The sequence below is a fragment of the Pavona decussata genome, unplaced genomic scaffold, assembly GCF_977016875.1.
Source record: "Pavona decussata unplaced genomic scaffold, jaPavDecu1.1 SCAFFOLD_140, whole genome shotgun sequence".
NCBI classification, from domain to species: domain Eukaryota; kingdom Metazoa; phylum Cnidaria; class Anthozoa; order Scleractinia; family Agariciidae; genus Pavona; species Pavona decussata.
Window position 1 is genome coordinate 1,389,199 of NW_028145553.1, and position 23,302 is coordinate 1,412,500.

Below are 23,302 nucleotides of genomic sequence, written 5' to 3' on the forward strand. Positions count from 1 at the left end.
GGCATTTGGCCTTCAAAGAGTGTACTTGTGAGCTGAGCTCTGAAGAGACATCAAGAAACGTTCCCTCGACGAAAATTACCAACATGAAGTTTATTGCCTTGACCGTTTTCCTGGCGTTCTGCTTGGCGGTCGGCGTGGATTCTGCACGCAGACAGCTGACACTTAATGGTAACGCTCACATTCAGTTTTATGGTCCTAGAGACGAAATCTGGAACGGTTTATCTCACGGTAAAAACTTTGTAATTGTTGATTTGCTTCCTAAACACTTAGTTCGTTATAGTTAAGTAGAAGAAACTATTTCTTTGATCGAAGATTTGTCTTGCTGGGATTCCAAAAACTGATTCGGAGAGAACACATTAAAGTTTAAGACTTTCACTAAATCTACCATGATAATTTGCAAATTTTGCAGCCGTTCTCGTATGGCATGGCCAAAGGCGGAATAAGGACACGTACACTGAAAAACAGAACCGATTCATTTTGGTAATTAACTTCGAAGGGACTTACTAGATAGTAATTGAAAAATAGAATATTAATTTGAATTTTGGTTGTTTTTTTGGGTTGTTTTAGTGCCTATCACTTCTCCTTAATAAGAAAGAATACAAACGAAGTAAAAAAGCGAAATGAAAAAAAATGGAAGCTTTCAGAAAAAAAGAATTAATTAATTCATTCATTCATTCATTAATCGATCAGTCAATCTTTCATGAGTGTTGTTCTTTTACTTTCTCCTTAAGGCAACCGATATCCAATCATTGTCAGTGGTGACATCATTGCTTTGCGGTCGGCCTACCCTTCAGGGGGCTGGCTGAAGTACTGGCTGGTCTGTACTACATCTTACTGCTATTACAATACTGCTTATAACACTGTGATACCCTCATCCAAATGGTCCTCCTTTTCGACTTATGGGAAGTTTAAGATCACTGCCATGGGAAAGATGGACGGACAGCCGATCAACAGCGGTGACACGGTAACGCTTAGCTCCGTAAAATATGGAAGCAGCTATCGGCTCAGATGTTGGGCGAGTACCAGCTGGCGATGTCGAGTGTCTTCGTAAGTGTCAACATTATTGACCCGATTAAGTAACTAAGTAGTGTAAGAGAAATTCTCCTATTGAGATTTTGCTTGGCTTGACTATAAAAAAAGAGAAAGTTTACATGTCTTTGAAACTTTTTTTGAAAACCTTTGGCAGAATATTCTTTCCAGGGTATTTGCAAACTAGCGGTTTTTGGTAATCTTCTGGTAAATTTTGTCTCAATTTTTTGTTATCATTTTGCTTTCTATTAACTAATCAGAATAGAGTATTTTTTATAACAATACAGTAAGTTAATTATCCTTCAATTTGGAACTGATTAAATCCATGCTCTTTCTAATTTTTGTTTTTTTCTATATTAGGACCACCAGCAAACTGACAGGAAACTCTTGGTTGTACTACCAATACGCTACTTTCCAGATCTACTCCAAGTATGCAGTCGATGGCACCCCCGTGCAATACAATGATGTGGTGGGATTCAAATACCCATTTGGCGGCTACACTAGCTGGCTCTACTATGCTAGTGCCCGCTTTTACGCCCGTAGCTGCAGCTACAACAGCAAATCGTCATGCGCAACTGAAAACACTACCACTGGCTTCAGGATCTTTAAGCAGCTATGAAACATACAAGTTGTGACTAAACTGTAAAATCAGTTTCTTTTTCAACAACTCCATGGCTTAAAAATCCTGAAAAGATTTTTGGCACAAAAAAAGCACACACATTTAAGCTTACCAAGATGAACTTATGTTGTGGAGAAAGTGCCTAAGCCTGCCTTGATGACTTAGCAACTTTATTTCGCCAAAACAAAAATAATAAAAAAAATTAAAAAAAATTAAAAAAAACAACAACAACAACTTTATTTCGCAGCTTTTTTCGAACACATTTTGACAAGCTTAAATTTTGTGACTCAAATCTATTTAGGAACTTTCAGCCATGGCATTGTTCCATCATGCAAAACTGTACGTCATCAACAATAAAAGAGTTTTAAACTTGAAACAAATGTCTGGACTGCTTAAATAGTGTGCTGCCTTTTTGATCATTTTTCAAAAACTCCACAATGAAGTAAAAAGTTCATTTTTTTAGGTCACCATGAACATATCAAATTCCTAATATAAACCCTCTCCCAAGTTGTCTCTGTATTTACAGTACTATAATGATATACATTTCATTGTAAATTTTATTTTTCTTTGGAGGCAAAACATACATAGGACAAAGAAAAAAATTTTGGAGCAGAGAATTAGCAAGAAAAAAGCAAAATGAGAATAGGACGAGAGGAAGAAAAGCCTTTCCCACTGTCCCTTTAATAATGGGGGAGGGAATAGGGGAAGTGGGGGGGGGGAGGGGTGGTACAAGGCACTTTTGCAAAAAGTAGATTTTTTTTACAAATCAGGTCATGTCGCTCTGCAAGACTTTAATTCACACTGACTAAACAACATACATCATCTAATTTATCCTTTAAAAGGCAACAAATTGTAATGCAGGAAGGTGATGAGAATAAATTAAAAAGATCGTTAAGGACTGATCTATATCTAGTTTCTCCCTACCTCTCAAACACAAAGGTCATGACAATAGAGAATATCAATTAAGGACGGTGCCTACTAATAGAGAAGTATTTTTTGTTTTGTTTATGACTATGCGGGGGAAGCAGATCTTAGCAAGGGCTATTGAAATCCAAAAAGAAAATTGGAGGTAGCCACGCATTTTTTAGAAATAATTAAGCAACAGTAATTATTATTCTAAAAAACAGTAAAATACAAAGCAATGTATGGTGTTTTTTTTTCCAAATTGAAGCTTCGATATCTCTGAAAAATACATAGTTACCCCAAATTTTCTTTTTGGATACAAAGAGCACTTGCTAAGTTCCTCTTTCTCCACATACTTTTAAACCAGGCAAAAATATCCCTGTATTAGTATGTACCACCCATAGGAAACCCGAATTTCTCGAAACGCGCACAATGTATGCGCAGTAACATAAGTAGGCACCATCCTGAAAGGAAATTGACTTGATCATTTCTAGTGATCAACATGTAATATCTCTGATGATATTTCTTCAGCAACAATGTATCACTTAGACAGGTGATGAGAATAAGGATAATCATCAGATGGCAAATTCTATTTCTTTTACTCTCCTCTTCATGCAAACAATGCAAAAATTTTCTTTGAATATTTAAAATTTACCAATGGAAAGGAGAGGTTATGTACATGTAGCTGTTTTGATAAAGTGAATTACTCTGATTACTCGACTTTTTAAATTTGTAGTCATAACAATAGCCAACAGCAATGCTTATCTGGCAATTGGATTACCAGTAATTGTTGCATGAATAAATTTAACATGTTATTCCTCTCTAATTGTTCAAGGGTGTTGGCTTATAGGAATTGTACAACAACAACAAGCTTTTATTACCAAATTAAAAGCTGTGCAAATAGGTGCAAACAACTATCTCATAAGGACAACTCGCATGGAGATTCCGAGAGCCATGCCATAGCTGACAAGAGAAATGGAACTACTCTTACTAGAGTTTAATCCAAACTACTGTATGAGCATTTTTGAAATTATAAGCTGGTGTTTAAAAATCTGAAAGAGCCCATTATCCAGTCCACTCCAACAGCCTGCTACATGTATAAGGCTAGCATAACATCTGTCCACATTTTGAAATGTAGCAAAATTACTTAGCTTTAGATATATATTTGGTGAGCTAACCTTTAAACCAGCATTTAAGTTCCTGGGCCCCAAGAGGTTTCTTTCGTAACCAACAAAATGTTTTCAAGTCTCATTTGCCTAGCTTTCAAATCTACAAGGGCCATGATATACCTTTTCGGCTATTTAACAATTATTCCACGAGCGCGGGTTGGATATGAGATGATAGATAGCCAACAAGACGCGTAGCGCCAAGTTGGCTATAATCATCTCATATCCAACAAGCGTGAGTGGAATTACTGTTTTATTAAAAACAACCAAGAAATGTTGCTTGATTATGCTGATTTCGCTTTGCAAGAACACTTACTGTAGACGACAATTTAACGGCCTCTATTTCTCGGGCATGGTATAATGGCTGATATACCATGGCCGCTAAGCCAATCAAATCGCTCGAATTGCATTATACAATGATCCAGTTTTTAATAAATTGTTATTAGTTGACTTTATTCTTTATGTATATTGTTGTCTTGCAAATAAATAAATAAAAAATAAAAAAAAACTTTTCGGCATTCAGTTTTGGAGTAAACTCTTGAGTTTGTGGATAAAACTCTTTAGTAGGAAAGTTCAAATGAAAGCTAACGGTACAACATTTTGATCTGTTGATAAAATTCTAGAAAATGACTTTCAAATGAAAAAGGATGTTTGGGAAAACGTAAACAAAATTTCACATATTCCATAACCTAAAACCTAAAAATTCTTTGTTCTAAGAAATGAATTGACTGAAAACCAAAGGATTAGACAATTTTTTGTATTCTTTATTCTATGTTTGCATGCTTGGTCCGAAAATCATAATGAAATCTGTTTATTCCTTGCTCTGCATTCTGCTCTGCTCTTCATTGTTTGTTATAAATTTATGTATTGGACAAAAATAAAAGAAAAATTAAATCTACGCGTCGCTTGTTCTATTTAGACTACATTATGCATTTTGGACAAAATTCAAAGAGAAATTTCTGTACTCCTCGTTCTACGTTTGCGTGTTATGTGAAAGTCAAAGACGAAATTGTGCTCTCTTTTTCTACATTAATTTTGTATATTTTGTGAGAGTTTTGTGTATCCTTTGCGCTTTGGACGAAAATCAAAGATAAATTAATGAATTCCTTGTCTAGATTTGTGTAGAAAAATGGAGAAAGATGTGGGTTTTCACACTTGTGCTTTGGGTGAAAATCAACCAGAATTGTAAATTCTATTTGTTCTGTCTTTGATAGTCTCCCTCTGTTACGAAAAATTGTTGCGTGACTGTATGCTAATTTACTCTAGAATATTCTTGCATATTTAATTAGTTTTGCATCATAGTGACTAAGCAGTTTCTGAAGCCGTTTACGTGTGATCCTGTAAATAGATTTATATTGTAATGTTACTTTATTTAGTTGCGCCGGAAAGTTCTAGAATCTTACGCTCATTAGTATATAAGGAAATCGGTTTAGCTTTTAGAGAGGTTGTTGTTTATGAGAAGAGAGTACGTGTAAAGTTTGGCAGAGGCCGTGTTTATTGAAGTGTGACAGAGGTCGCGTGTATATTTGGCAGAGGCCGTGTTTATTCAAGTGTGACAGAGGTCGCGTGTATATTTGGCAGAGGCCGTGTTTATTCAAGTGTGACAGAGGTCGAACTGTAATTTACAAGCCTAGCGTGTGCTTGTTGTGAAGTTTTGTGTTGAATTTGCTACGCTCATTTGGAATAAATAACCTTGTTGTTGTTCCGACAACCCTGCGTTCTGTCTAGACTTCGAACTATTCGCCACTCACAAAACGAACTCGTAACATTGGGGGCCTGTCCGGGAGAGTGGAATTCAAGGAACTGTTTGTTGTCTACCGATAACCAGGAAAGGATCGCAACTCGGAAGGAAGTAACTGTGCCGTGGAAACAAGTGGTAGCAAGTGAAAGAGCCTTGGAATTCTAACGCTGTCAAATGGAGAAACTTATGCAACTTGGTAAGGAGTTTGGACTGGAAGGTGAAAAACTACTCGAATTTGTGCGTGAACAACAGAAGTTGGAAGAAGAGAAAGAAGAAAAACAAAGACGTGAAGAAGAAGAGAGAGCAGAAAAACAAAGGCAGTTAGTAAAGGAGCAGAAGCTCGAGGAAGAAGAGAGAGCAGAAAGGCAAAGACGTGAGGAAGAAGAGAAAGCAGAAAGGCAGTGACGTGAGGTAGGAGAGAGGGAAGAGAGACGCAGACGCCAGGATGAAGAAAGGGAAGCGAGACGTCAGGAAAGAGAAATTAGGAAATTACAACATGAAGCTGACCTCATGAGACAGAAGGAAATTGCTGAGGCCGCCAAGAGAGAACATGAGTTGGAACTTGCTAGGTTAGCAGCAACGAATGGTGATGGTCGTACCGCAGAGAGAGATGATAGAGCTAAAGCGCCGAAACTTCCAGCGTTCGTGGATGGTAAAGATGATTTGGACGCATATTTGCAGAGGTTCGAGAGATTTGCAGATACAGCCAAGTGGCATAGAACTGGATGGGCATCAAAGCTCAGTGCTCTGTTGTCTGGACGGGCACTCGAAGTGTACTCACGCCTATCTGAAGAAGCAGCTAGAGATTACGGTAAAGTCAAGATTGCGCTGATGAAGAGATATGATCTCACAGAAGACGGCTATCGTCGTAAATTCAGAGCGTCTAAGCCGGAAGTTGACGAAAGTCCGGACCAGTTTATCGTGCGACTGGACAGGTACCTGTTACGGTGGCTAGAGCTTTCAGATACTGAACGAACCTTTGACGGTCTAAAGGACTTGATAGTGAAAGAACAGTTTATTGACTCCTGCCCTAAGGATTTGGCCATTCACCTACGAGAAAGGGCACCTGAAACCCTAGCACAGATTGCGAAGATCGCTGACCAGTACTTAGAGGCCCATGGTAAGCATTTGTTTAGCCCAGTGAGCAGAAAGCCGGTATTACCGCCTGAGAGGGAGGAAGCCAAGAACACACAGTCTAATTCAACAGCCCTCCAGTGCTTTAGGTGTAACGCTCGTGGTCATAGAGCCGCCAACTGCCCAACCATAGGAAAAAGGTGTTTTCTGTGTGGCAAGCAAGGACACGAAGCTAGAAACTGTCGATCAGGTGGACGGAGATCAGGAGGACAAAGTAAGGATGGTAACCCTGTGCAACGTGGTCAAGTGAGCGCCAGTTGCCTAGTTCAGCAGACTGAGAGTAAACCCACAGCGGAAGAAGTTAAGTCCTGTATTAAAGATGAGAAGCTGCTGTTAGCCTGTGGTAAGAAGATTCCATTATTGAGTAGCGCCTGTGTTGAACCTTTGTCTGGAGTGAGAAGTAAAATGCCTGTAGTGAAAGGTAGAGTTGGAGAGAAGTCTGTTGATGTCCTGAGAGACACTGGCTGTAGCGGAATAGTAGTAAAGAAGGATCTTGTGTCTGAGGATCAGTTCATTGGCGAATTTAATGTTATGCTGCTCATCGACAACACGGCAAGGAAAGTGCCCATTGCAAAGATTGACGTTGATACACCTTATCTGAAGGGCCAAGTGGAAGCGCAGTGTCTTCCCGATGCTGTTTATGATTTAATTGTTGGTAATGTACCAGGCGCGAGAGCTGCTGACGACCCGGATCCGAGCTGGCAAGATCATGTGCAAGAGGCGTGTGCTGTAACCACGAGAGGTCAAGCAAAAAAGGCCGGAGAACGTATTCCATTGAAGGTACCGAGTACTAAAGAAAGTCCTGTAGTTGATAGAGGAAAGCTCAAACAAATGCAAAATGATGACGAGAGCTTACAAAAATATTGGGAGCGAAATGATGTAGTTGTGAGAGGCCAGGCTGAGATTTCATTTGAAGTGAAAGGTGGAGTTTTGTACCGCGTCTACAAACACCCTTACGTGAATAATGGTAAACCCCTGAAGCAAGTTATGGTTCCTGTGCAGCTGAGAAGTCGGATAATGGAACTAGCTCACGGATCGCTCATGGGAGGTCACATGGGAATAAAGAAGACGGCTGATAAGATTCAAAGCGCATTCTATTGGCCAGGTATTCAAGGGGACGTGACTCGTTACTGCAAGTCATGTGATGTATGTCAGAAGACGGTTAACAAGGGTTCTGTACCGAAGGTTCCCCTGGAGAAGATGCCATTAATTGACAAGCCGTTCAAGAGAGTAGCAATCGATCTGGTTGGGCCTATTGGCCCCCCGAGTGAAGACGGTCATAGGTATATATTGACATTGGTCGACTTTGCAACCCGTTATCCTGAAGCTGTCCCACTCAAAAACATTGATACGGAGACTGTGGCGGAAGCGTTGGTGGATATCTTCAGTCGTTTAGGAGTGCCTGAAGAGATCTTGAGTGACCTCGGCACGCAATTTGTATCTGAGTGTATGAAGGAAGTGACACGGTTGTTGAGCATTAAACAGCTCACTACGACCCCTTATCATCCTATGTGTAATGGCCTGACGGAGAAGTTTAATGGAACCATGAAGAGTATGTTAAAGAGATTGTGCAGCGAGCAGCCGAGACAGTGGAATCGTTATATCAACGCTTTATTGTTTGCGTATCGTGAAGTTCCTCAGGAGTCTACTGGTTTTTCGCCGTTTGAGTTGCTGTATGGAAGAGCTGTCAGAGGGCCGATGTTTATTCTTAAAGAGCTCTGGACGAAAGAGTTGGAGGAACCTGAAGTAAAGAACAGCTACCAGTATGTGTTTGAGCTACGTGAGAAGCTGGAAGATACCCTCAAGCTTGCGCATACTGAACTTCAGAAAGCCCAGCACAAAGGCAAGCATTACTACGATCGTAAGGCTAAAGTCAGAAGGTTTGCACAAGGAGATAAAGTATTAATACTGCTACCGACCGACCATAACAAGCTTCTAATGCAGTGGAAAGGTCCATTTGAGGTTAGTGCAGTAGTGGGTCTCAACGATTATAAAGTGTGTGTCAAAGGAAAGGAGAGAGTTTACCATGCCAACCTACTAAGGAAGTATTTTGAACGAGAGGATTCTGTACCCGTTGGAGCAGTGGCTGTCGAAGTGAACGCTGACACTAGTAAGAGCGGACATGCTGAAAGTGAAGCAGAAGAAGTTGATCCTGTGGATGGTGTTGATTTTTTAGAAATTGGTGGATATGTTGCTAAAGAGTCGATCAAAGATGTGGCTACTGGAGACAACCTTACTGATGAGCAAAGAGCAGAGTTTATAGACCTTGCAAGTCAGTTTCAAAGCTTGTTTACAGAAACTCCAGGTACTACAAGTTTGGCTCAGCATCATATAAAACTTACATCCGATCAACCAGTCAGATCAAGACCTTACCCAGTACCGTATAGCCTGAGAGAATCGCTGAAGAAGGATATTACAGACATGATGAAGATGGGAGTTATAAGAGAGTCAAGTTCACCATATGCCTCACCTGTCGTGGTTGTTAAGAAAAAAGACAACACAAATAGGATATGCGTGGACTACCGGAAGTTGAACAAATTAACTGTGTTTGACCCTGAACCTATGCCGACTGCCGAGCATTTGTTCCAGAAGTTGAATGGTGACAAGTATTTCACAAGAATTGATTTGAGTAAGGGCTACTGGCAAATTTCTATCCCTGAGGAAGACATACCGAAGACCGCTTTTGTGACGCCTGACGGATCATACGAATTCCTGAAGATGCCGTTTGGTATGATCAACTCCGCAGCGACCTTAAAGAGAGCCATGAAGAAGCTATTGCATGGAATGGATAACGTAGAGTTTTACTGGGATGATATTTTGGTTCACACCCGTACGTGGGAAGAACACATCAAGATACTACAAGAGTTGTTTACACGATTATTAGCAGCTGGAATGACCATAAGACCGACTAAATGTCTTTTTGGAGTTAACGCTGTTGACTTTCTCGGTCACCGTTTGGAGGGAGGTTTAATTGGTCTTCATCAAGACAACGTGACAAAGATTAGAGATGCTCCAAGACCTACTACAAAGAAGCAGATAAGATCGTTCATGGGTTTAGCCGGATATTATCGAGATTTTACTCCCAACTTCGCAGCCTTAGCTGCCCCGCTGACAGACCTCACGCGCAAAGGTCAACCGAACAAAGTCGAATGGGGCGAGGCACAAGAGAAAGCCTATCAGAGTATTAAGGCCCTCCTCACAAAAGAACCAATCCTGCGGCTGCCAGATCCAGAGAAAACCTACTTTCTGCGGACTGATGCCTCCGACAGTGGTATTGGTGCTGTACTAATGCAGGAACATGATGGCAAGCTGTTCCCCGTTTGCTACGGTAGCAAGAAATTATCAAGTGCGGAGCGTAATTACTCAACCATTGAGAAAGAGTGTTTAGCCATTGTGTGGGGATTCAAAAGGTTTCACCTGTATTTATACGGAGTTCCCTTTGTACTGCAAACTGATCACGAACCACTGAAGTATATCAACAGTGCGAAGTTCGCTAATGGACGGCTCATGCGTTGGGCTATGTTTCTTCAGAGCTACAACTTTAGAGTTGAGGCTATCAAGGGATCCGAGAATGTAGGAGCAGATTATCTGAGCAGAGTAGAGGAATAACTTTAGAGACATTGGACTACCTCCTCTCTTTGCACTATTTAATTAATTTTTCGTCGTTAGTAGAAATTTAAGAAATTTCTTCTCAAGAGGGGGTTATGTTACGAAAAATTGTTGCGTGACTGTATGCTAATTTACTCTAGAATATTCTTGCATATTTAATTAGTTTTGCATCATAGTGACTAAGCAGTTTCTGAAGCCGTTTACGTGTGATCCTGTAAATAGATTTATATTGTAATGTTACTTTATTTAGTTGCGCCGGAAAGTTCTAGAATCTTACGCTCATTAGTATATAAGGAAATCGGTTTAGCTTTTAGAGAGGTTGTTGTTTATGAGAAGAGAGTACGTGTAAAGTTTGGCAGAGGCCGTGTTTATTGAAGTGTGACAGAGGTCGCGTGTATATTTGGCAGAGGCCGTGTTTATTCAAGTGTGACAGAGGTCGCGTGTATATTTGGCAGAGGCCGTGTTTATTCAAGTGTGACAGAGGTCGAACTGTAATTTACAAGCCTAGCGTGTGCTTGTTGTGAAGTTTTGTGTTGAATTTGCTACGCTCATTTGGAATAAATAACCTTGTTGTTGTTCCGACAACCCTGCGTTCTGTCTAGACTTCGAACTATTCGCCACTCACAAAACGAACTCGTAACACCCTCGCAGCTGTTCTGTGTCTCGTCACACAACACTCCTCCCCACAAACGGATGCTCACATTCGAACCACATTCCTTTCCCATTGTTTTTTGCGGTCTATTGAAGGGGCCAATCATGTACATGTACCAGCGAAGCGAGAATGACGTAAGTTTTCGCACGAAAAAAAAATGACAACGGGACAACAATGACAAGTGAGAGACAACAACGAACCGTGATAAACAAACATCCTGCAATCTTCCTGCAGCGAGATACAAGAGCATATTAAGCAAAATCATGAGTATAGAAATACACGGATCCTGTGTCTTCACAGATAACACTCATTTAGCGCTACCTGAAATCTTGCAATAATTGCAAGATTATTAATATTAATTAATTATTAATTCGAGTTGACAAACCTAATCAAATGTCTCAGCTAGCATATCAAAAACTAATCCTAATGGCTCAGAATGATCAGTCCATTCAGTATATTTGAGAATTCCCCCTCATGATCAAGACAAACACCATTAAGCAGAGCGGTTGCATCACATTTTGATCAAAAAGGGAAGAATATCTAATATACAAAAGGAAAATTGCTTTAAGACATGCTTGTAAAAACAAAACTGAAAAGGCTTTTATCAACACAACGGACACACAGTGGGAGTCGCACAGGTATGTCAACCCCATTTTGACACGATTCTTATCAAATTATCTGACGATAAAACACAGGCTATTTGTGCAAGTTGTCAAGAGATAATTTGGCGTGCCGCAGTTCCAGAAAATGGAACTGTAGCTGTGATTGGCTAAAGTCGGGAAAGGAATGTGGTTCGAATGTGAGCAGGACGTTTCTTAGTCTCCCTCGCAGCCGTTTTTAGTGTCGTCACGCAACGCTCCTCCCCACTAACGGCTGCTAAACTTCGAACCACATTCCTTTCCCTTTGTTATGGGCGCATGGTGTTTGCACGTGATAATTAGCTTTTTCACCAATCAGGTTAATTTGAGGCTTTTGTTTGCCATGAAACTAATCACGGCTCGATATCTTGACGTTTCCCGCATAAATCTCGTCGGGGTTTTCCTCGAGTTTCGCGAAAAGCACCAGTCATCTCAGTGCTTTCCTATGGATGTGACTAAAAAAAAACTGGGTGACTGCAGTTCAAGATGTTTCATATGTTCTTCCGCTTCGACTAAGAAGGATAAAATTTATGTTTTCGGAAGAAGTTCTTGTGATGTTGCGCAGATCATTCGCTCCGCACTAAATGTGTACGTGAGTCGATATTCAGAGAATCGAGATCTGTTTGTTTGTCGGGACAAATGCTATAAGCAGTTGCAAACGTTCCAAAACGCTTCAGATAAACTGACAGAAATCAAGGTAGAGATAGAAGAGGCTTTCAAAGCAAGGGAAATACCTAGAACCAAGCGACTACTACGATCAGAACTGGATGAGGAAAATGTAAACATCGACGAGAACAGTGTTGTATCATCACCGAATTCTGTAACACCTACTCGTGTTAAAAAGTAAACGCTTGTCAGAAGAAATCACTGAAGCATCCTAGAGACTCCCATGACAGTTACTCACTGTCTTAGCTTTTATTATCTACCGGATGCAAGCTTTCCCACAAAACAATGGAGATACATGTCAGCTCGAAGAACATAATACTTGTCTTTCAGTCACGAAGCGACAGAGCTGAAAACAATTGCAAGAGGCCAAAGCTCTCGAAAGCGAGAGACAACATTGATCAATTAACTTTGTAAAGACGTGGACCTGTTAGACTCTCATATACGTGATAAACGAACATCCTGCAATCTCACTACAGAAAAGCATGAAATCACGAGCTACGAAATCCATGGATCCCATGTCTTCATAGATAGCATTTATTTAGCGCTGTGTGATATCTTGCACTTGTTCCGAGCCGGTAAACCTATAAAAGTGCCACAGAGCTACTGTAGCATACCCAATGGCATTTAAAAATTCCCCTAACGGCTCAGAATGATCATTAAGAAAACCTCCATGAGCAAGATGAAAATCATTAAGCAGAGCTAAGGTACCGTTGAAGGCTTTATAGAAATCTCTTTGCGAACTGCAGGAGTCGCGTTGGCCCGTCAACACTTTTTAACACATCTTGGTTTGTTCTGTCGACCCCACGCGGTCACCGAATAAAACGCGAGCTGTGATTGGACAAGACGTTTTGGCGCGACTGGCTCCAGGATATGGGAGCGAAGTTGTGATTGGTCAACAACGGAAAAGGAATGTGGTTCGAAGATTAGCAGTCGTTAGTGGGGAGGAGCGTTGCGTGACGACACTAAAAACGGCTGCGAGGGAGACTAGACGTTTGTAGGCAGCAGCATTGCGTGATGAGACACAGAACAGCTGTGAGGGAGAATAAACTTGAAACTTAAAACTTCACTTGTGATGTATTTCAACTTTAACGCTTTGAATGAAATTCAAAGGGAAATCTTTGTATTCCTTGTTCTACTTTTCTGGGTTTGGTAAACATTAAAGAGAAATTTAAGTCTTTGTATCCATAGTTTTAAACTTGCACGTTCTGCGAAAATCAAAGAGTAATCTGTGTATTTCTTGTTCTCTGTGTGTACTTTAAGCGAAAATGAAGAGAAGTTCACATATTTCTTATTCTACACCTCGATATGGCACTTCCACGCTGTGAAAAAATAAAAAGAAATGTTCCTTGTTCTCCATTTGCTGAGTGTGTGATGTGCGAAAATCAAAGGGAAGTACTTCTTCCTTGTTCGTTATTTGCGCATTATTGCAAAAATCAAAGACCACTCTGTCTCTTCCTTTTGGTACATTTACGAGTTGTGCCAAATCTGTAAATTTTTTGTTTAAATTCTAGTATTTCACTAACATCAATGATAAATTTACATGCATCTCCCTTACTTTACATCCACGATTTGTGCAAATGAAAGAATTGAAGAAGTTAAGAACGACTCTCTCTCTTATCAAAGAACCCAGGGCTTGAACAATCGATGAAACCGATGATCAGAAAATCAATCGATCAATCGATGACAATCAATGCCAATTAATTGATTGATATTGATAATCGATGAACAATCGACGCACGGGTTTTTTGTGATTATCGATTTCATCGATTATCAATTTTTATCGATTGTCAACTCCAATCGATCAGTTAATTGACATCGATTGGTTCTCATTTTTGATGCGTTTTATTTTCAGTCAAGATTTACAAAAAGAATCTGAGTCCAAACTGTGGCCTATAGTTCTCTTGTGACCAGTGGTAACTGTGTTTCGGACAGAGGCTGTACATGTCGTGTTGTGGCTTTTTCCCGCGCAGCTCTAAGTTTCTCGATATGGTCTCTTTTTTTCCAGCTTTTACTATACGGCTCACGTCACCCATTCAAGCCTGCATGCAGTAAACTTTATTCATTTTTTAACCCTGTTTACTTTATGCACCTTTGTTGTGACAAAGAAGTAATAAAGTGATTACTGAAGCCTATTCACGTTTATTCTGGTTTATTTTATTACAATTCAGTATAATTACATCACCCACCATTCAGAGCTCACTCGTCTCCAGTCGCATCTGCATAACGAATTCAAATCTGAAACATTTGTGCGTACTGCGAGAGCGTATACGTACATGCTGGAACGTGTGGAATACCGAAATTTTTTTTAACACCAATCGATGACAATCGATGAGTTGCGACCACTTTTGTGTGATTATCGATTGGTCATCGATTGGCCGATGCCAATCGATGCCAATTAACTAACAAGGCATCGATTGTCATCGATTGATCGATTGATTTCCCGATCATCGGTTTCATCGATTGTTCAAGCCCTGAAGAACCTAATCAATTTTTATCTAAAAACAGATTTCGCGGATAACTCTTGTTCCATCAGCTTCTCTTGGCAAGTAGGTAAAAAATATGAAATACGAATGGACAAATTTAATTTTCTTACAATTTTGTGATTTTGTAAAAATTAAATGCAAAAGTGGCTTGTACTCACACGCAGGCTCTTGTACATATCAGTAGAAAGTTCCACCCATCATCTGTGAAAATTCCTAGACATTTCGCCGCAATCCAGTTTCTGTTCCACAAGTGAGAGGTGAAAGTTGTGACATTCAACTATAAACGCGGCCATATTTCCATCGAACATGTCATCAGTGAATGTTAGCAACAAACCAAAATGGAATAACCATTGCTTTGAAATTTCTTCACGAAGCAAGATTAAACATTTCTTACCAATATGATCGTAATAAAAACGCTGTAAAGCTGTCACGTAACGAGATAAGTCCATCACATTGAAGCTAATTGACTATTCAGTCCGCCATGTTTTACATGATTTTCCTTAGCCGCTGACCAGTTCGTTTATTGGCTGAATCCAACCTCGTCCCCAGGGTCGTCCCCAGGGGACGAGGTTGGGCTGAATCCATCGTACCCACCCCCTTCGGCTACACGTAGGCTACCATACGGCTACACGTAGGCTGAATCGTATAGACAAACTAAACTTTGTGCCCTCAGATTTATTATTAATAATTAAAGCTTATGATTGCAATTCATCATATTATAAACGTGAAAGGGTCATCGCTTATTACTAGTGAATTAGTAGGTTTTGAATGATCTGTATTCTCCAGAACTAACAGCTGCAAATCTTGCAAATTCACGATCAGTAGTTTTCCGAGCACAGCCCGGGGTGCGAAAAGCGGTTCAAATCACAAAATTGTAAGAAAATTAAATTTCTCCATTCGTATTTCAATCATATTTGTTACCTACTTGCCAAGAGAAGTTGATGGAAGAGTTATCTATTTTTTTTTAGATAAAAATGGAATATGAGTTTTTAGAAAGGGAGAGCCGCTCTTAAGTTTGTGATTCTTGTACGTGTCGGCAAGAATCATTAGAGAGAAATTTAGCCGTGCATGCGTCAGTATTCCTTGTTTTAAATTTTCGATTGGGAAAATCAAGGAGAAATCAGTGTATTCCTTGCCCTACGGTTGCGCGAACGCAAAGAAAAAAAAAAGCAAAAAGCACGAAAAGCAAAGAAAATTTTATATCCGTTGAAGAGAACTCACTGTATTTCTTCTTCTACATTTGTGTGCTGTGCAAAAAACAACGACAAACGCCGTGTTTCCTTGTTCTATATTCGGCACGCTATCGGCGACAATCAACCAGGGCTAGACGACTTTGTACTGATTCATTGTTCTGCATTTGTGCGTTGTAAAAAATCAAAGGGAAAACTGCGTACTCCTTGTTCTCCATGTTCGCTTCAGTTGGATGAAAATAAAAAATAGATCCGCGTATTCTGTACTCTACACTTGGCGAAAATCAAAGATAAATCGGTGTATGATTCGGTTACAGAAACTTCTGAGTGGGAACGCCTTGCTCTACTTTGCGCGTTTCGTAAAAATCAGAGAACTTTATGTATTCCTTCTTGTATATTTGGCGAAAATCAAAGACAAATTTAAATCTGTGTATCCGACTGCGCTTTGGGCGAAGAGCGAAGAAAGTATGTGAATTGAAATTTCGCACTTATTCTACGTTGTACTCTAAGCGAAAATTCAGAAATTTAAATTTGTGTATCCGTTGCTTACACTTGCAATATTTGGGAGGAAATATAAAAGAAGTTACTGTTTACTTGTTCATTATTTGCGCGTTGTATGAAAGAGAAATTTGTGTTTTCTCTACTCTACATTGTGCGCCGCGAGAAAATCAAAGACGAATCTTCAAATCCCTTGCTCTAAATTTGCGCGTTGTGCTAAAGCGGGCTTTGTTCTATAATTGCGCATAGGGTGAAAATAAAAAAAAATGTATATATTCCTTGTCCTATAGTGTACACGTTGTGCGAAAATCAAAGAAAAATCATTGTATTTTATTATATATATTTGTGTGTAATAATGTGTGCAAAGCAAAGAGAAATCTGTGTTTCGTTGTAAAACTGGTCTTGGGAGAAAAGGAATGAGAAACTCAAAAATTAAACAGAAATTTGTGTATTCGTTGTTTTGTAAACCTTGTAAAGCGTGTTAGGCGAATCGCAAAGAAAATCTGTTTATCCCTTATCACTACGAGACAGGGTTGTTGACTGAAAGCAAAACGAAGTCTGATCAATGTAATTCTTATTAACAGAGCGCGTTTCGAGTTAATACGGAATCGAGTTCGCTGTGTAGAGAAATTATGATATTTTGCAAGAAAATGATCAAACAATTGGAGCCACTGTCATTGTTTATTTCTATTTTTCCGGTCCAGTTGTTCTATGAGCGAATAACTTTATTATCTAGTGGATCTATGACTATCCGGCCGAGATCAAATTTATTTAGTAAGGGTACATCTTTATCAATTAGATAGCGACTGGATGTCTAGTAATAAATTTATATCTGCCCTCACAACAACAGCAGCTGATAGCCTTCAATTGAAGTTGTATTAAACTGTTAGCTAACCCAACTTCTTTGTGAATACTTTATTGGATATTAGAACATTTGACTACAAAGTTTTAGGCCGTGGAATTTTGTTTTTGGATTCCAGTTTACGATGAAAGGAGTCTCTCTTTTCTATCGGAAAAATACGGTGGGGCGCGAAGCACCCAATTTTGATAATTTAATTAACTCGCGCCCTCGTGAGTCAAGGAGTTAGTTATTAAACGAAGTCTAACTTAATAGACCATTCACCCATTCTCAGCTAACAGGGACCATTAATGTCACGCCTCTTTATGTCTTCTTTTTTAACAAACCTCGCCCTCTCTAACACAAAAAAGCATTTTCTTTTCATCCTCAACATCTAAGAAGTTAACCGGAAAAATTTTGTTGAATTAACCTGTGGAGAAATTTTTTTGTGCATATTTATGTTACCCCAAGTAGTTAAAAATAGGGTGTCCCACGGCAAAAATTTTAACTTCGAGTAAGTTTTTTATCAATACACGCTTTGAAGATTGCACTAAAGATCGTGCTTATTTTAAAATCTTACACATAAGTTTGTAAATATAACAATTGTAAGCTTTACAGCCTTTTTGTCTTCTGGAAATTTTATAAAGAGTTAGTGTCCCACGATTTTAGACATTTTAGGTAAATAACGTTACTGTGTCTGCAGGGCAAGTCATTCGCTGGCTTATTTTATAGTACTCGTATGCTTTTTGCATTTTTTACCCCTCTTTTATATTTACTTCAATATAGCTGGCACATCTAGTTGACTTTCCCGACACATTTCGAAAAAAATCATTAAACTAGTCAGTGATTGGGTTATTTTCTTTTTGGACCGTAACGTTACGTTACTATGTTTTATTGTAATATCTTACGCACAAAATACAGCAAGTCGGTAACTGGTGTTCGGAAGAAACTTGCCTACTAGGAACTCAAGAAATGATATAGCAGTTCTGCTATTACTGTCATTTTATAATCTTTAGAGAAGATAAAAAGGACAATGTAAATTACATTACGGTAACGTAATTTACCACGAATGACATAAGATGACTGTGTGACGGCGTTACACAGGAAGGTCTTGACCAAATAGCGTGAGGTGTAATATTACTTGAGATGACGCAACCAAAGCGGCCTTCCTAGCCTTTTTGTCCTCATGCTAAGACCGCTTAGGAATCACTCCAACTAGAAAAAGGCTCTATCGAGACAGTGACTGTTTTGACTGAAATTTAAAGTAAGCGCAAATGGAAATCAATGTTTTTCTCTTCTATGTAAGCTATATCCGCACTATTTATGCGAGAAACAGCGGTATGAATTAATCAAGCAAGAGACATTGCCCAATTTGGCAATAATTGCGACGGTAACGTAATTTACAGTGAAAATGAATTTCAATTATATCAAACGAATTGGAGAAAACAGCTTTCCAGTTGACTGATTTTTAAGTTTATCGAGAATGTAGAAGCATGATTTGAAGCTCTTTAATCTATCTTGCATTTTTATGGCTTTTGGATCTCGTTTTCAGTATGTTGCCTCTGAAAAATAGTTACAGGGTTTTTCCCACTTACACTCTTAGCTTTCTCAAGATCCACTCCAATACTTTATAAGAACGTAAAATGCAAAATTTATTGTTCACGGACGTGGCATAAACAAGACCTAAAATCCAGAAAGCGTAGACAGAGCGAAAAAGGTCCAAGGAAGGTAGCACTTATCTGGAACTAAGAAGTCAAACAAATGCAAAAATACTATCGGCGCACAACTGAACTTTCGCGAACTGAATATTTAGAAAATAGACGAGAAGGGGTGAAAACTAATCTCTCGGAAATTACATTAGTATATGTGACAATAAAAACGAAACAGCACGTTTGTCTGGCAAAATTGTTATGCTTAAGTTATCAGTAACTTCACAACTTAAATGTTTTGTTCAAGTTAATAGTTTTGATCTAAAATGGACAGTAAAAGTTCACATTTTTATTGAAAAATGATAGCTCGGATCATAAATTAAGCTAAAACTGTGATCCTGCAGGGTAATCAATGGATAGATGTTGCAAGAAAGTAAAATCGAGCAATATTGTGACAGTGTAAACTACGTTACTGTTCGGTATTTAAATTACGTTACCATGTTTCAGGCACTTTTCGGTATTGTTCGAGCAAAGCTTACCAATCAAATAGTCTGTTACTAAAATCGTCACTTTATGACGTTTATATTACTGGACCCTTACTGGGACTGTGGACTCAAACTTCACAGAAGTAAAGAAATAAGAAATAAAATAAAAATAATTAAACTTCTTACGGATAAAAATAGGATTTTGGTTGTAGAATTGTAGGGAAATTATTCCTGTCATATTTCACTTAAGCCCAAATGACGTAATAAAACTATTTTTCTTGTATCTATGTTATCTAAAAATGATAACAACGAAATTTTTAAAGGCATCTGTTCACTGTCTCCGTTACTTTTCTTTTAGCAGTCCTAGAAAAAAACATGTATTTTTTTGTCAAAGGGGGGGTCGAACATTTTTTTCCTATAACTCAAAAACCGCTAGGATGTTTCTTGTCCCAATTTAGGGAACGAAAATTTAAATAATAACCAATTCAAAAATTCGAGTGAAAAGTGGATCGTTAATACTTTTTTTTTCGACTTTTCAAACTGCTAATGGTCCCTGTTAGCTGAGAATGGGTGCATTAAGGCGATCATTTTTTAAAAAAACTTATAAGTGGTCCATTTTAAATAGATGATTGTGCGTTTAATCACGTTTGAATGCCGTTTTGACACTGTATACAGTAAAACCGCTCAATTACTCCGGCCAGCCAAGTTAAGAGCAATTCTCCAGGAAAGTGAAGCAAAGTTGGAAATGAAAAATTTTAACCCCCCTTCAATTTTTGTGTGGAGGTAGGTTACCTTGGGGGATAAACAAAAACAGCCATATTTGGATCGGCAGATGTATTGTTGCCATGGTAACAGTACTAGATGACATCGGCCTCACGACCATGTTTTGAGCAAAAGTTCCACTCTCAAAAAGTAAAAGTAAACGGGTCTGGTTCTCGGGTGCATGTGAACCAATTCAAATGAAATTCATACAGATTGTAGAGCCACTCTCCCAGTTTATAAAATTTGCCGTTAAATTAAATTGGGTTTTATAAACAAGAAGAAAATGCTCGTCTTACTATGTTCCCTGTTAGCCATTTTGACAAGCAGGAAAAACAAGCACAACCATATTCGTAAATTCTCCGAAAGTACTCTTTCCACATAAACCAAATAAGCAGCAGAGATAACACGGACATTGAGGTTTCTAAATATCATAAAATCAATTTGGGGAAAACTATATTCTGACCATGGGTGCTGAAGACACCTGGGACAAATTGCAAAACATAGCAAAATTGGTAATTTTGAGGGCTCTAGTATTTGGCTAAAACAGGCTTTAGAGAGAGAAAATCTGCTTCAAAAGTATCTTTTATCATCTTGTCTGATTCCTACATTTAGTAAATAAGGTTTTAGCCACAAATTTGATGAAATATAAATTGAAACAAAACCTACCTTGGAGGTTTTGGGAATTTCTTTAGGGTGCTTTCGTCGCGTGGTACTCTCTAGTGTCTCTCCTTCGCACGCTTCGTTTTTTTTGACCAAATCTAGCGCAGACTCTAGTCTAACAGTTACTCACATCGAATATCCAGTTTGCCGTGTTTCAGACCAGAGATGATGATTCAAGTAGCCCGATACACTTGACAAAGAATAGTTGACAAGGTCAAGACATGGTCGTAATACTTGCGATTTCAGCCGTCGAGCACCTAAATTCATCAATATTATCCAACCAGTAAGTCAAGTAAATGTGTCGAGATCAATGTACAAAGCAAATGCATGCCTTTGAACAATCCAAAGTAACGTCTTTGGCTAAAATCGAGTCAGATATTGCGATAGTCAACAAGCCAAGAATGGTGAATAAATTCAACGCGAGGGCCGGAAGTCCGAGAAGCACGACTGCTGACCGGATGTAACACAATGTAATGGGATGTAACACCGGATGTGAGTGTAATGATATCCTCTTGTAATGGGGTTGTTTTACAATGGCAATGGTGAAGAAAACCAAAACAAACAAACAAAAAAAAACCGTAAAACCGAAAAATCGAATGGAAGCATCAAAGAAAAGTTAAACGTTGAGCAATGTCATACCCTGGGAAACTGGGAACAAGGTTGAAATGTTTAGGCGCAAAATCTAACTCGGGTTCATACGTACCACAGAACCAGTGAACAAGTGCAATCTGCCGTTTTGGCACGCACAGCATGAATTTCCTTTTTTTATTTTTGCATACCTGTATAGACACACAGAATTCGAACGTCCAAGAGTTCTTAGAAAAACTAACTTCCTTGTTTTCATTCAAGCCAGCGCATCATTTGTTGTTAACGAAAGCCTGAACATATTTTAACACAAGCCTGAACATATTTTAACACCTGTCAGTACTCCTGAATTTACTATGGATTACTATGGCTACTTTACTATGAATTTCCTTTTTTTTTTTTGCATACCTGTATAGACAGACAGAGTTCGAACGTCCAAGAGTTTTTAGAAAAACTAACTTCCTTGTTCTCATTCAAGCCTGCACATTATTTGTTGTTAAGGAAAACCTGAACATATTTTAACACCTGTCGGTACTCCTGGATTTACTGTGGCTAAACCAAGAGATGAAATGGTATCCACTCTTACATTAACGTGATCCAGTGTAGTAAAGCCAATGGACTCCGGCTACCCGTCATAACTAATTACAACTATGCCGAGGTATTTACCTTCAAACTAAACAAATGAGCACCTTCTCGATAGGGAATAATCGTTGAAACTAAATAGAAAGCACCACAAGTAATAACTCTAGTATTGTGAGAGGCCTTTGTGTAAGTTACATGGACTCGCCTCCATGAAACTGAATAAAGCATTCACATATGGCTCCTTCTTCCGGTTTCCCGATACGCCCTGAATTCCGTACTTGAGGCATATGCTTTTTAGGTTCGACAGCGTTAGTTTGGCCCGAAGCTCATCTTTATACATACGGCACAAGTTTACTCTCCTGTACGAGTAGCAGCAACCGCGACTCTCTACCTCTGACACAGGTTGATCTTCTTCTTCAGCAACTAGCCTTTCCGTGATTTCGGCTGTCACGTCACGGATCAAGTTTTCTCTTTCTTCTGTGTCTACCTCTGCCTCTGTGACATTCTTCCTCTTGGCGGCCATACGCGAAAAGTATGAAGTGATTTGTTGCGCGGTTAAGAAATCATCAACGGCGAATAATCTTTTCCCATCCTGTCCACGAGCTCGTCTCATCTGCCTGGCCACATCCTCACCGCTGCTTTTCTTCCCAGTCTGTTCGCCAAGGTTGTATTTAAGATCCAGAAAATTTTTTTGCTCCTGGGTAAACCGCACTTTTCTCGGACTGGATTTCAACGCCCAACCCATTTGACATGTGTCTGAAGCACGATTCGTCACTGGAGCGCCACAAACTGGTAGGCTTTGTTGCTTAGCATAACTAATTTTGGCTCGATCTTGAAGGGTTATCCTCTCGAGGGATCTCACGTGTGCGCCAAACTCACAGTGGCGCTCCAAAGCTGAATACCTGATGAAGGTTTTCGTACAGCTCTGCTCTGGACAGGTGAACATTCTGGTCGTTTGACAAGTCTCACGTCCTCCACTGCTCGGGTTTGTACCCTCATCAGGCGAATCAGAGTTGCTTGGTTCACAATCAGTGTCACTGCATCGACCACCATCCACTTCGTCGGCGACACTCGTATGCAGAGACTGTATACGAAGAAATCGAAATGATAATAAATTTACAAAGAGCTTAATAAAGTAATGATAAATATCGTGATGATTACGTGATTTACACATTGTTATGCTCTTATTTACCTTTTGTGCCCTTTGAAAAACTTCTACAAAGTCACCAGGACCAAACACCTCAGATTCTTCTTCAAGCCATACAAAGTCAGCGTTACCTGGAACTGTCCGAAAAGATTAAGTCATTCGTGAGCCTTGGCAGGTGAGAAAGTGTCCTCTCCCCTATATATCACTAAAAATAATCACGCTATGGAACTGAAACTTATATGATCAGCTTACATGATGTGTATAGG

General features: G+C 39.3%; 2 protein-coding genes, 1 long non-coding RNA gene and 1 pseudogene across 5 annotated transcripts in view; 2 read left to right on the forward strand and 2 right to left on the reverse strand.

The window, feature by feature from the left end:
- Positions 1–1,648, forward strand: LOC146466891 (uncharacterized). Of its 2 annotated transcripts, none has more exons than XM_085126638.1 (3): positions 1–168; positions 732–1,047; positions 1,390–1,648. In XM_085126638.1, exons 1-3 carry the CDS (start codon positions 84–86, stop codon positions 1,646–1,648), a joined length of 660 nt encoding a protein of 219 aa, XP_084982764.1. In that variant the 5' UTR covers positions 1–83. The 2 variants fall into 2 exon arrangements, with proteins under 2 accessions (XP_084982764.1, XP_084982763.1); XM_085126637.1 differs by having other exon boundaries at positions 3–228.
- Positions 1,649–1,685: 37 nt separating this feature from the next.
- On the reverse strand, positions 1,686–2,094 carry LOC146466892 (uncharacterized). Its single transcript, XR_014867899.1, has 3 exons — positions 2,080–2,094; positions 1,875–2,036; positions 1,686–1,800 (listed from the first exon to the last, which is right to left on the reverse strand). It is a non-coding gene; the product is annotated as an uncharacterized LOC146466892 (long non-coding RNA).
- A 3,438-nt stretch (positions 2,095–5,532) lies between these two features.
- On the forward strand, positions 5,533–10,201 carry LOC146466893 (uncharacterized; annotated as a pseudogene).
- Positions 10,202–21,449: 11,248 nt separating this feature from the next.
- Positions 21,450–23,302, reverse strand: part of LOC146466894 (uncharacterized) — an 8,643-nt gene continuing 6,790 nt past the window's right edge. The window contains exons 6-7 of one of the 2 annotated variants that reach the window (XM_085126627.1): positions 23,082–23,173; positions 21,450–22,973 (exon numbers count right to left, since the gene is read on the reverse strand). In XM_085126627.1, coding sequence (XP_084982753.1) covers positions 22,053–22,973; positions 23,082–23,173 — 1,013 coding nt within the window. In that variant the 3' untranslated portion in view covers positions 21,450–22,052. Of the gene's footprint in view, positions 23,174–23,302 lie in introns of both variants that reach the window. The other variant, XM_085126626.1, reaches the window with a different exon arrangement.

Excerpts from the sequence above, each read along its gene's own strand:
- LOC146466891 (XM_085126637.1), top strand. The coding sequence starts at position 84 with ATGAAGTTTATTGCCTTGACCGTTTTCCTGGCGTTCTGCTTGGCGGTC. Across the intron at positions 229-731 it reads CTGGAACGGTTTATCTCACG|GCAACCGATATCCAATCATT; the intron begins GTAAAAACTTTG and ends TTTCTCCTTAAG. Across the intron at positions 1,048-1,389 it reads TGGCGATGTCGAGTGTCTTC|GACCACCAGCAAACTGACAG; the intron begins GTAAGTGTCAAC and ends TTTCTATATTAG.